At 37.9% G+C, this 12,789-nt stretch overlaps 1 protein-coding gene across 1 annotated transcript in view; it reads right to left on the bottom strand.

Annotated features, from left to right (window-relative positions):
- ank2a (ankyrin 2a, neuronal) overlaps nucleotides 1-12,789 on the bottom strand; it is a gene marked incomplete at its 5' end in the record, with an annotated part of 69,781 nt that overhangs the window by 45,120 nt on the left and 11,872 nt on the right. The window contains 9 exons of the mRNA XM_079812628.1: nucleotides 857-1,054; nucleotides 1,175-1,273; nucleotides 3,605-3,703; nucleotides 5,103-5,201; nucleotides 7,511-7,708; nucleotides 8,704-8,802; nucleotides 9,102-9,200; nucleotides 9,548-9,646; nucleotides 10,597-10,620. Of these exons, the coding sequence (XP_079668754.1) occupies nucleotides 857-1,054; nucleotides 1,175-1,273; nucleotides 3,605-3,703; nucleotides 5,103-5,201; nucleotides 7,511-7,708; nucleotides 8,704-8,802; nucleotides 9,102-9,200; nucleotides 9,548-9,646; nucleotides 10,597-10,620 (1,014 nt within the window). The remainder of the gene's footprint in view (nucleotides 1-856; nucleotides 1,055-1,174; nucleotides 1,274-3,604; nucleotides 3,704-5,102; nucleotides 5,202-7,510; nucleotides 7,709-8,703; nucleotides 8,803-9,101; nucleotides 9,201-9,547; nucleotides 9,647-10,596; nucleotides 10,621-12,789) is intronic.

The following is a 12,789-nucleotide window of genomic DNA, read 5'->3' as shown; positions in this document are numbered from 1 at the left end:
AAAGAAGGAACAGTGGTGAACCGGCAACAGGGTCATGGGCGGCCAAAGCTCATTGATGCACATGGGGAGCAAAGGCTGGCCCGTGTGGTCCGATCAAACAGACGAGCTACCGTAGCTCAAATTGCTCATGAAGTTAATGCTGGTTCTGGTAGAAAGGTGTCAGAATACACAGTGCATCGTAGTTTGTTGCGTATGGGGCTGCATAGCCATAGACCAGTCAAGGTGCCCATCCTGACCCCTGTCCACTGCTGAAAGTACCAAAAGTGGGCACGTGAGCATCAGAACTGAACTACAGAGCAATGGAAGAAGGTGGCCTGGTCTGATGAATAATGTTTTCTTTTACATCACGTGGATGGCCGGGTGCGTGTGCATCACTTACTTGGGGAACACACAGCACCAGGATGCACTATGGGAAGAAGGCAAGCCGGCAGAGGCAGTGTGATGCTTTGGGCAATGTTCTGCTGGGAAACCTTGTGTCCTGCCATCCATGTGGATGTAACTTTGACACATACCGCCTACCTAAGCATTTTTGCAGACCATGTGCATCCTTGGCTGTGGCCTTTTTTAGCAGGATAATGCGCCCTGCCACAAAGCAAAAATGGTTTAAGAATGGTTTGAGGAGCACAACAACAAATTTGAGGTGTTGACTTGGCCTCCAAATACCCCAGATCTCAATCCAAACAAGTCCGATCCATGGTGAGTATAAGAGACTTCTTTAAAAAACATTTAAAACATCGCACCGACCACACATTTTGAATGGTAGTGTATTTACAAAATAACAAGGTTAAAATAACATTTGATAATATATTTGAATGAGGGTCTGTATTTGTTTGCCCAGATATGCCTGCAGTCCCACCTTCGTGGTAAGCGAGTGAGATGCTCCGGCCTCCAGCAGCACAGCAGCCGTGTCCACCTGCCCTTCACGAGCAGAGATGTGCAGAGGTGTGTATCCATTAGTGGTGGAGGCATCAGGGTGAGCCATGTGCTGCAGTAACAACTGCACGATTTCTGTCTGACCCAGGCGAGACGCAATGTGAAGGGGTGTCTGATCCTCCTGGAGGGAGAAATCAGATAGAAAGAGTGAGAGAAATACAGGATATATTTAAATCTCTAATTGTTGTCATTAATATCTGTATTTTCGCTTTCGTCTGTAAGTGTTTTTTTATTGACTCACTCTGGCCATGGCATCCACCAGAGCACCGTTCCTTAGCAAGCATCGCACCACCTCCATCTGTCCTGCCCTTGCAGCCATGTGCAATGCCGTCTCACCACGCTGAGGACAAACACAGTCAGTACCACAGGAAATGCAATGCTATGTAGGCCTTTTTGATTTCATTTAGAGAGTACAAAGGACAAGAAATGATGTTGAGAACTTAAAAATGTTGCAAGCTGATACTGCTGATACAAAGCATGAGCTAAGCCACGGCTCTGACACTAGGGTGTGCTATACGTATCATCTATGATCATTTTGTAATTGTTGTCTCTAAGCAACCCAGCTAACAGGGAACTATCTCAGATCTTTGGCTAACATTCTGGCAAGGTTCACTCAAAGTTATGAACAAACATTCTTCTAGTAACATGAATAGAATGTCCGTTCAATGCTATCTGGTCTTTAATAAATCTCTTAAAATGTTAGCCCAAAAACATTATTTATAAATTTTTCTGAAATGTTTTAGTTGGATGTTCATATACCCCCTGGTTTCACAGACAAGGCTTAAACATAGTCCCAGACTGAAATGCATGTTTGAGCTGTTTTAACTGAAGCAACTTGTGTAGCAATGTCAGTGCCATTGCATTGTCTCAAGATGCACACCAGTAATGTTTTTTGTTAAGGCACATTTATAAAAGCTACTTAAATGCCCTAATTGAACTAAGGCCTAATCCTGGCTTAATCTAAGCCCTGTCTGTGAAACCGGGCCTAAATGTTTTTTTAAATGTTACTGTTTATTTCAGAACGTTCAGAGAACTTTCAGAAGTAACGTTCCCATAATATTTGAAGCATTATAACATTTAATGTTCAATGATTAACATTTGTATAACCAATACATTTTTTTAACATTTAAAAAACTGTATGTTCAGGGAACCTGACAATAACATTGTCATAACTTAATGGGAACGTCAGGGAAACGTTCTTAGAAAAAAAATTTAATAGACAGACAAAAACTGTTTCATTACTGAATAAATCCATGTTTTTGTTTTTAGTTTCATATTTTAAAATATTATTTAATGATTTCATATTCAATTTAATTTCACAATCTCACAATATTATTATGCAATTGTAATTGCAGTGTAAATACATGAATGTGACATCTGATGTAAAAATACATCTATCTGCTACTTGAGTTGCAGCTGATTTCCTTTGATAAAAGCCCTAAAGGTGTCTTATTGTTTTAATTGAATTTATTGATTAAGAACTAAGAAGTTGCCATAACATATTACATATTTAATAAGGTTACAAAAAAAGTGGGCTTATAAAGGTAAAAATGCCCCTGGAAATCAATTTAGGGGGTCAATCGCCCCTTAATGGAAAATATTGTCAGGGTTGGTGAAGGGAAAGGAGCGAGGACTCAAAGATGCAGAGGATAATGGGCTTTTTAATGATAATAATAAAATAAAACAAGACAAAACTAACTACCCCGAGGGGGAAAAACAGACTTGACTAGGCTTGGCTTGACTTGACAGGAGCAGGGAAACATGAGGTATTTACATTTGACGACGATTCCGCACTGGACTGCAAACACAAGGAGATTAAATAGGGAACAAACAAAAGAGGGTAACGAGGGAAGACAGGTGGGGCAAATGAACCAATAATCAGGAAACAAGTTGGGCGGGGTTAGACAATGGACACGATCACATGGCACAAAGAAACACTTAACAAGACATGTGCTCACACCAAACATGACATGAACATGCAGCTAATGATAACTCATCAGCTGCATGTTCACACAAAACATGACAACATAAAAGCACGTAGCCAGTGAAAAACACCAACCACATTCTACACAACATAAGACAAAACATAACATAACATGAAAGCACACAGCCAATGAAAACATGAACCGTGTACTACACAGAACACACAGACAGAAGAGCACACGCTCACATGACAAGACAGAGCGCACGAGAACGAGCGAATGCTCATTCTGTGCGCTCGAGACAAAACAAACACGCAGAGCATGAATGTCCGAATCCCAACACAAAACTGAAACCCAAACTAGACCGAAGTGCTGGGATCCGAACACCACGCCCGCACACAAAACACAAGGACAGAAGAGCACGCAGCTCGAGCATGCTCAAAGCTGCGCGCTCACACAAGACAAGACAAACAATACAGGAGTGTCAGGGCTCTGTCACAAAACCGTGAATAAACTAGACAGAAGTGACAGAACTCTGACAAATATAATTTGTGTCACTGCTGTGAACTAACCACCGTACAAAAGAAGAATATAAACAGATTTGGGAATTAGCTCCACGAAAGGCCTAAACTAGCCAAGGTACCAGCACAAAAACACAAAATCGACTAAATTCCAGAAAATCCCTTATTTGTAGGTGAATATCGCACACCCCTACTAGAAATATATGGTACAGATGAGTGTGTACTCACAATATTACAGACATCAGGTGAGGCTCCACTCTGTAGCAGCAGGAGAACGATATTGAGGTGCCCCATAAATGCTGCCACATGAATTGGGGTCAGGCCAGACTAGGGAGAAAGAGAGGAGCGTGTAGTACAAGAGCTCAAATACTGAGCAATGAATGAGAAAGCAGCAGTTGAGTTAGCAGGTCAACAAAAGGAACCATTCACCAATACAATTAAGCAGATGAGATCCACTCTTTTTGCCTTCATATTACTTTAAAGGGGTCATGAATTGAGAAATCAACTTTTGATATATAAAAGGTCATGGTAATATAAGAATAACCTGTAAGTTTCCGAGCTGAAAACTTCCTTTTTAGTCAAAGAAAAGCTTTTATTGACAGCCTCCCTGTGACGTCAGAGTTCAGTGAAACACTGCCTTAACCGAAGAAGACGAACGTCTGATTCTGTAGCCCTGCCCACCGATTTGTGCATGACATATTATAGATGAATAACATCGGCCTCCATGGAGCTAAACCGGATCAAACTTCCAAGCAATAAACATGCTGCATAAGCTTCAGTCGGATTCCAATATTATGAATGCATGGATGAACTTTATTTTGAATGAATATCCAGCTCACGTGGGGAAGACATTATACGTTTGTTCCTTCATTTCACCACGGATTCGTTTGTAAACAAGAGACTGGATTTGCAGACAGGATGAGATTACATGAATGACTGAAGCAACACACTAATGTGAGTAAAAAAATATTTTTATATGTGATGGTATTGCATTGTTACAGATCGTTTGATATCTATTGATTATGTGTACGTGTCTAACTGAACATAACTTAGCACGCTGTCACAGGCTGGAGAATCCTTTATTTGAGGTGTTGTTGGTTCATTCTGCTGCGATTCGTGATCAGACTCGGACATGTATGGGCCAGGGATACCAAAAAGTATCACCGGTCTGCCGACGGGCTATCTTAAATAGTGAAATAAGATTCCTTTCTTGATGTCCGTTGTTCACTCTCTTGACTTGATATTTGAAGGAAAATACAATCGGAAGTTTTGATCATGCTGATTTGTCTGATTCTGCAGTGAGGCTTGTACGTGCGTGTGTGTGTTAGTGATGCAAGGTTCGCGGTTATATCCACTGTATATATATATATATATATATATATATATATCCATATACATTATTTCAATGTAAAAAACACGCAAACCTCAGACAACAGTATAAAAAAATGTAAAAAGCCAGTTCATGACCCCTTTAAGAACTTTTATTGTAAGCGATTTACATTGCATTCAATTTATACATTTTTGCGGTTCTCTGGGAATCAAACCCATGATAGTGTTAGTGCCTAACAATATTGTTTCTACTGTTTGAGCTACAGTAACAATTAGACTCTACAAAATGTAATTATTAAACTCTAAATAATTAAACTCTACAAAGTTACATGGCAAATTAGATATTATCCATCCTAAACAGTATGCAAAGTATGGCACAGTAACAGAAGGCTCTCACCTCAGTGATGGCTTGGATTGAGGCACCGTATTTAACCAGCAGTTCCATGACTTTCACTCTGTTCTTCTTGCAGGCAATATGCAGCGGAGTGAAGCCATTCTGAAAGAAACATCAACATATTTATATGCATCACTAGCTGTGTTTCAATCCAAAGTTGATCACTTGACCTATGTGCAATTTTGGAATATCGTATATTGGAATATGGGTAGTGTTGTAGTCAAGACAACCTAAACCGAGACCAAGTCCAGAGTGTGTTGAGATCAAGACAAGAACAAGACTTTGAGGGGTTGGGACCAAGACAAGACCAAGGCAGGGCGAGACAGAGTCCAGACCAGCACTCCTTAAATTCATCTAAAAGATCCACATTTACTGCCTGGGAAATGTCTTACATTTAATCAATAAATAAATACAATTAGAATAATGATACACTATAAAGAGCTGTTCAAATGATTTAAATTACAACAAAATTAATCTTTGCACTGCAGAGGTGGTGCAGAAGTTGCATCTGAATTTGTACAATTACACCTGCATAAATAATGTTGAGATTAAGGTTTTTTTAAACGAATATAGAAATATGATGGAAATTATACTTTAAATATGAAACTAAAGCCACCAGTAGGTGGCGGCAAATCACTTAGGGATAGTACACCCAAAAATGAAAATTCTGTCATCATTTACTCACCATCATGTTCCAAACCTGAACACATTTCTTTGTTCTACTGGACAAAAAGGAAGATATTTTTTTGAAGAAAGTTTGTAACCGTCCGTTTTGGAGCACTATCGACTTCCATAGTAGGAAAAAAAAAATACTATGGAAGTCAATGGTGCCCCAGAACTGTTCAGTTTCCTACATTCTTCTAAATAATATTCCTTTGTGTTCCACAGAACAAAGAAATTCATACAGGTTTGGAACAACTTAAGGGTGAGTAAATGATGACAGAATTTTTGGGTGAACTATCCCTTTAAAGAGTGAGTCACAGAATCATTTATTCAACCGATTCGTTCAAAGCAGCTGATTAATTCAGTAACAGAACATTTCTGCTATGAATTTGTTTGGAACTATTTTCATTGCCACAGGCAGTTACTAATATTAACTTCTTGTTTATTGAACGTTTGTATAAAATCAATATCATGTTTGAAATCATACTTATTCCTGAAAATAGCTCTCTTGCTCTTGTTATATTGCTTAATTATATCAAATGTTATAATATAAAAAAAAACTTCTTATAATAATCTTATAATTTTTTCAATCATATCTTGAATTATTTTTGGCATTTGTACTAATTCTGGTGATTTATTTTGATAATTCCCTGTTCAGCACTAATTCAGCACAAGCATAACAAAAACAAATCTAATTAGAAATAAATGAAGTAACAAGTAAATTGCCTGGTTAAATAAAGGTTAATATAAAATTATTTATTGTTTTTGAAGCTTATTGGAAATCGCATTAATGATTCTAACAAATAAATAAGACAATGCACCAGCAATGTAGTGATATCCCTGCAGTGGAGGTCTTGACTGGTCTTGAAATAAAATCCAGAGTCCTTTTAGTCTGAGTCTCTGAGACCAGTCTGAGACAAAACCGGGTGCGGTCAAGTCAGAGACAGACTGAGACATTCAAAACATTGTCTCAGGACCAGTCTCGAGTACTACAACACTACATTTGGGTAACACATTTGGATACCAACTTTTAGTTAGTAGAATTGGTACTAACTATAGTTAGGTTCCAAATGATAGTTAGTAGAATGTCTAAAGTGAAATCAAAATAAAGTGTAACCAACATTTGCGTGTAAAGCACCATTTCTATGTTTAAGAAACAATTGCCACTTCCTGGGAAACTGCCGCAAAATATCTGTAATAAAAAGGAAGTTGCTTCAATTGTGGAAGCCACTGTTATCAATTCTCCAATTTAATTGGCCTCAGAGCATGCAGGCAACACTTGATAAACACTATCATGTTATCTTGTGTTCTGTGACGGATATTTGTGTTTGGGAATGCAATTGTGTGAGACAATTCCGGAAGGTAATTATACCTAACCATTTCCAGATTTGACCAAACTAATATTTGAAATGCTGAGCAATGAAATTGGTCCACTGGTTAGTCCAGTTATCTAATCACATCCTCTGCTGAGTTAAAGTTACATGAGTTTTTTTAATGGGAATCGAGGGATTTATTCTGTAAATGTGTTTCCATTGTATTTTACGCGCATGTTTTCTTAACGGATAAAAACTTATGAGTGCATAAGTATTTTATGCACTTTTTGTTTTATTTACACACATCTTGGCATTTTTTTTACTTTGTTTCTTTTTTATGTGATAAAGCAAAAATTGCATTAAAAATAAGTGGATGGAAACTACTAATGCTGATTAGCACATTAATTTTACCATCTTTCAAAGACAAAGAATTACCAGTGCTCTAGCATTAGGATTTGCTTTCTTATCCAGCAGTAATTTTGTGACTCTGTAGTGACCACAGTGGGCAGCAACATGAAGGGCGGTCAGGTAGTCCAGTGTTACATCATCAACCGGTGCCTTGTGTTGCAGCAGGTGTTTCACACACTCGACGTGATCACCCTGAGCAGACATGTGCAGCGGGGACAGTCCGTTCTGTGTGTGGTGAAATACAGAGAGAGAGGTAAAAAAAACAGATCAGCCGCATATCAAAAAGTGTTGTGGTGGTACCATGGAGGAGTGATACTATGAGACGGTGATACCATTGTATTATATGATTACCATATTCATGTACGCTACTGTTCAAAAGTTTTTTAAAGGAAATTATTACTTTTATCAAGCAAGGATGCATTAATCAAAAGTGACAGTAAAGACATAATATGTTACAAAAAATTCTGTTTTAAATTAATACGGTTTTGACCATTCTATCCATCAATAAATCCTGCAAAAATATATCACGGTTTGCACAAAACATTAAAAATAATTTAGCAAGAAATGTTACTTGAGCACCAAATTAGCTTATTCTAAAGATTCACATTACACTGAAGACTAGAGTAATGCCATTTTAAAATATATTAAAATAGAAGTTATTTTAAATTGCAATAATATTTTACAACACTACTGTTTTTACTGCATTTTATTAAAAATATATATATATAATAAATGCAGCCTTGGTGTGCATAAGAGACTTCTTTCAAAATTATTTAAAACAATCTTCTGATCAATAGTGTATTTTCAATGTATTCCAAGCTAAAATGTCCCCACAAGGATAGTAATTGCAGAATTTTTTGATCTGCATATAAATCATACTAAATTATGTTATTTTGTTGTTGTTTTTTTATGTAAAAAGTTTTCTGTGAGGGTTGTGTTGTGTTTAGAGTTACAGTTTGTGTTTGTCCAGGTAAACCCTACATTATCGGGACTTATAAATCAAACTAAGTGATGTTTTTTGAAAATGTAAAAATGCAGAACGTTTTCTGTGATGGGTAGGTTTAGTGTAGGGTGATAGATGATACAGTTTGTACAGTATAAAAAATCATTATGTCTATAGAAAGTCCCCATAAAACATGGAAACCGTGTGTGTGTGTGTGTGTGTTTATGCATAAGCAGCAGTTTTTAGGAAGCACTTAGAAATGTGTGGTTCTATGTACCTTGGTCCGTGCCAGTATGGGAGCTCCTTTTTCAAGCAGTATTTCCACTGCAGGGTCATGTCCACTTCTGGCTGCACAGTGCAGTGGTGTTAGCCCATCCTGTTCAACATAGAGAAAACAAAAACAGTCATATATAAAAACACACACATATAAATGTACATACACAATGTATTATTAAAACAACTTGCACAAATCCACTCGCTGCTAACAAAAAAAAAAAATAGATATAAATATATATCTTAAACAGTCTGAATCAGCAATCACAATGCATTGCTGACAAAATGCTATTCATTTCATATATTGAAGTACATTGAATAATTGTTTCTCTGAACTGCTGTTAACAGTACAGGTAGAGGGCGCTTGCTTTACAGTATTTTGATGGTGCTATTGATACTCACCCTGGTCTTGGCATCAATCTGAGACCCCCTATCTAGCAGCAGATCGATCATGTTGGTATTTCCTCGTTTGGAGGCCACATGGAGAGGGGTTATACCATTCTAAACAAAACAGTACATTTTTTAGAATAGATTATGTGTTCATACTTGGGGGGAAAAAGTGATTCAACTAACCGTGATATGGATATCAAAATTTTCCCTGTAGGATAGTTTACCCAAAAAATTATAATTGTGTGATTTCAGTGAATAACTTAAATATCAGTCCATTCCTTACAGAAAGCTATTGCATGGATTTAGAAGACGTATATAATAATTTGCCTAATTGTAAACAGTGCATCCCAAATCCTAGTACATTGAGTAATATATGTTATTTAAATGAGGAGTAGAAATACTGTATGCTATAATAGACAATATAATTTCTTTTATGCTTTAGCAGTATATGATCATACCCTGGCTGTGAAGTCTACAGCAGCCCCTCTGTTGAGCAGCAGCGTGGCCACATTAACATTACCGTAGTGAGCAGCAATATGCAGAGGAGTGAAGCCACTCTGTTAGAGGATGGAATAGTATTGGGATACAAGAAGGGACAGAGCAAGGGGAAGAGGAAAACAGAATGAAGGCAAATATGCTAGTTCTAATCTTCCAACTAATTTAAAACATCCATCATCCATGATCTACCATGCAGCATTCCAACGAATCATCACATTTGTGTAACAACTTAAAAGAAAGAAAAGAATGGTAAAATAAAAGAAGTGTCTGGATTCTCATCTGCTACCAATGGATCCAACCATGCACTAGAGTGAAGGAAAAGTAAAAACTTTGATGCAATAAGAAACAGAATGATTAGATTTTAAGTTATAATATACAAGCACATTCCCAGTGTCATATGAGAGAGATGAGAAGTTTCTCAGTGACGATGAAAGGAACAAAAAAAGATGATGAACAAAGTATCTTAACATACAAACGTTATTCAGCAACTACTCACTACATATTGCTAAAGATGAATGTATAGATAGGAAATTGGCATTGTCTGTCTTACTGAGTTTGTTAGATAGTGTTATTTTTTCTTACCTTTCCATTCTGACAGACATGGTGCAATTTAAAAAACAGCATTAACAAAAAGGTGCAGCAAAATGTGACCGAGAGACTTCTACACAGACAGTGAGAGTGACAGCATGAGTTCACATGCACATTAAGAGTTCAACTGTTCAGTCTGTTAGTAAAATCATAAGTGGTATTGAATAACATAACAAACCCCTATTTCCTGCTCAAAACAGAGCATAAAACATGTTGATGAGCAAGAAACACCCATACATTTTGAGAAAACGGCACTAAAATAAAAACAACAATGTGTCATGCACTACATTTAAAAGGACAAGACAAGTCCGACAAGGACTACTCTTCCCATGCACTGTAAAAGAAATATTCAATGTCAAGTAGCACATTAGGCTTTACAAGAGTCAAGAAGAATGCAGGATTCTGCTGAGAGTCTTAATACCTCTGTAGTCCTGTTGACCATCATCTGAGGAAAAAAACATGGCATTTTGATTAATATGGCTTTTTTTTTGGAAATTTAACTTAAAAGGAGCAAATCAAAAAGCATGACTATAATTCAGTGAAGGAAAAAAAGCCAAACAAGTGTTCTAATATAAACCTCGATAGCTCCTTAAAGAACCTCACTGAAAATATCTGCAGTGTTTAAGTGACAAGACTAATGAATTAATAAATAAATCCTTTTACAATCATTTTAAAATGTACTGCAATAGTACACTGACATTATAACAATATGTTTGCCATATTGATACACCATGGTATTTTACACAGTTCTCTAAGGCCTGGTTTCACAGAGAGGGCTTACATTAAGCCAGGATTAGGCCTTTAAAGGAGTAGTTCACTTTAAAATGAAATTTACTCCATGATTTACTCACCCTCAAATCATCCTAGGTGTATATGACTTTCTTCTTTCTGATGAACACAATCGGTGTTATACCGGAGTTATATTAAGAAATATCCTGATGTTTCCAAGCTTTATAAATGGCAGTGACGGGGTCCTTTGAGTTTGAAGCTCAAAAAAGCACATCCATCCATCCGCAGAAAGTGTCATACCTCTTGCAGTTCAAAGCGCTTTCGCTACGCGTTTTTCATAAGTTGAATACGGAAGGCGGTCTGCCGGAAGCCAGATATTTTACTTTATAAAGTTTTAAAAATGTATATTTATACAATTCGCTTCAGAAGGCCTTAATTAACCCCCGGAGCCATAGAGTACATTTATTATGGATGGATGTGCTTTTTTGAGCTTCAAACTCAATGGACCCAGTCACTGTCATTATAAAGCATGGAAGTACCAGGATATTTATTGATATAACTCTGATTGTTTTCATCAGAAATAAGAAAGTCATATCCAGCAGCCATATCACCCTGTAGCCAAAGACTGGTTTCCCACTGAAGCTAAGCAGGGCTGAGCCTGGTCAGTACCTGGATGGGAGACCAAATGGGAAAACCAGGTTGCTGCTGGTAGAAGTGTTAGTGAGGCCAGCAGGGGGCGCTCACCCTGTGATCTGTGTGGGTCCTAACGCCCCAGTATAGTGATGGGACACTATACTGTAACAAGCACCGTCCTTCGGATGAGACGTTAAACCGAGGTCCTGACTCTCTGTGGTCATTCAAACTCCCAGGATGTCCTTCGATAAAGAGTAGGGGTGTAACCCTGGCATCCTGGCCAAATTTGCCAATTGGCCCTCCTAATCATCCCCATATATATGATTGGCTTCATCACTCTGTGTCCTCTCCACCAATCAGCTGGTGTGTGTGGTGGGCATTCTGGCGCAATATGGCTGCCGTCGCATCATCCAGGTGGATGCTGCACATTGGTGGTGGTTGAGGAGATTCCCCCCTTCTATGTAAAGCGCTTTGAGTGCCTAGAAAAGCGCTATACAAATTATTATTATATTATTAAATTATCCACCTAGGATGGCTTGAGGTTGAGTAAATCATGGAGTAATTTTCATTTTAAAGTGAACCACTCCTTTAATTAGGACATTTAAGTAGCTTTTATAAGCGTGCCTTAGAAAAAAAAACATTACTGGTGTGCATCTTGAGACAAAACAATGACACTGACATAGTTGCTTTCAGTTAAAACAGCTCAATAATGCATTTTAGCCTGAAACTAGGCTTAAGCCTTGAACACCATGGTACAGTGATACTGAACATGTACCATATGAAAAAACACCATTACTATGCCAAACACAATACTATCATGACACCGTGTAGAGGTCTGCAATCCGCAGGACCCAACGCAACAGTGTGCGGCACGGGACAAGTTTTGAATTGCTGAGTGTGGATGCGGGAGTGATAAGTGCACGAGAAGTGGGAGAAAGAAATGACTCGTGGACTACCATAAAATATAATTATCTAATAATAACAGCAAGCAGAAGTCTGTCGCTGGAGATCTGAAGGGTAGTGTGTGTGGAAATTGAAAAAAAAAAAATAGACACGGAACGAGACAGAATCTAACCGAACCAGGACTGAAAATCCGCATAGCCCTCTTCCTATGGCTTTTGTGGGCGGGAATGGGACAAAATGTGAAAGTTTTGGGTGGGAGTGGGATAAAATATAACTTATTTTTGGTACAAAATCTTGCGGAGCGGGATTGAAAAATCCTGTTGGATTGAAAGACCTCTAACACCATGTC

This window comes from Gobio gobio (assembly GCF_949357685.1).
Source record: "Gobio gobio genome assembly, chromosome: 3".
Classification (NCBI taxonomy): Eukaryota; Metazoa; Chordata; class Actinopteri; order Cypriniformes; family Gobionidae; genus Gobio; species Gobio gobio.
The sequence above is the reverse complement of the archived record's forward strand: the minus strand, read 5'-3'. Positions and strand labels throughout refer to the sequence as shown.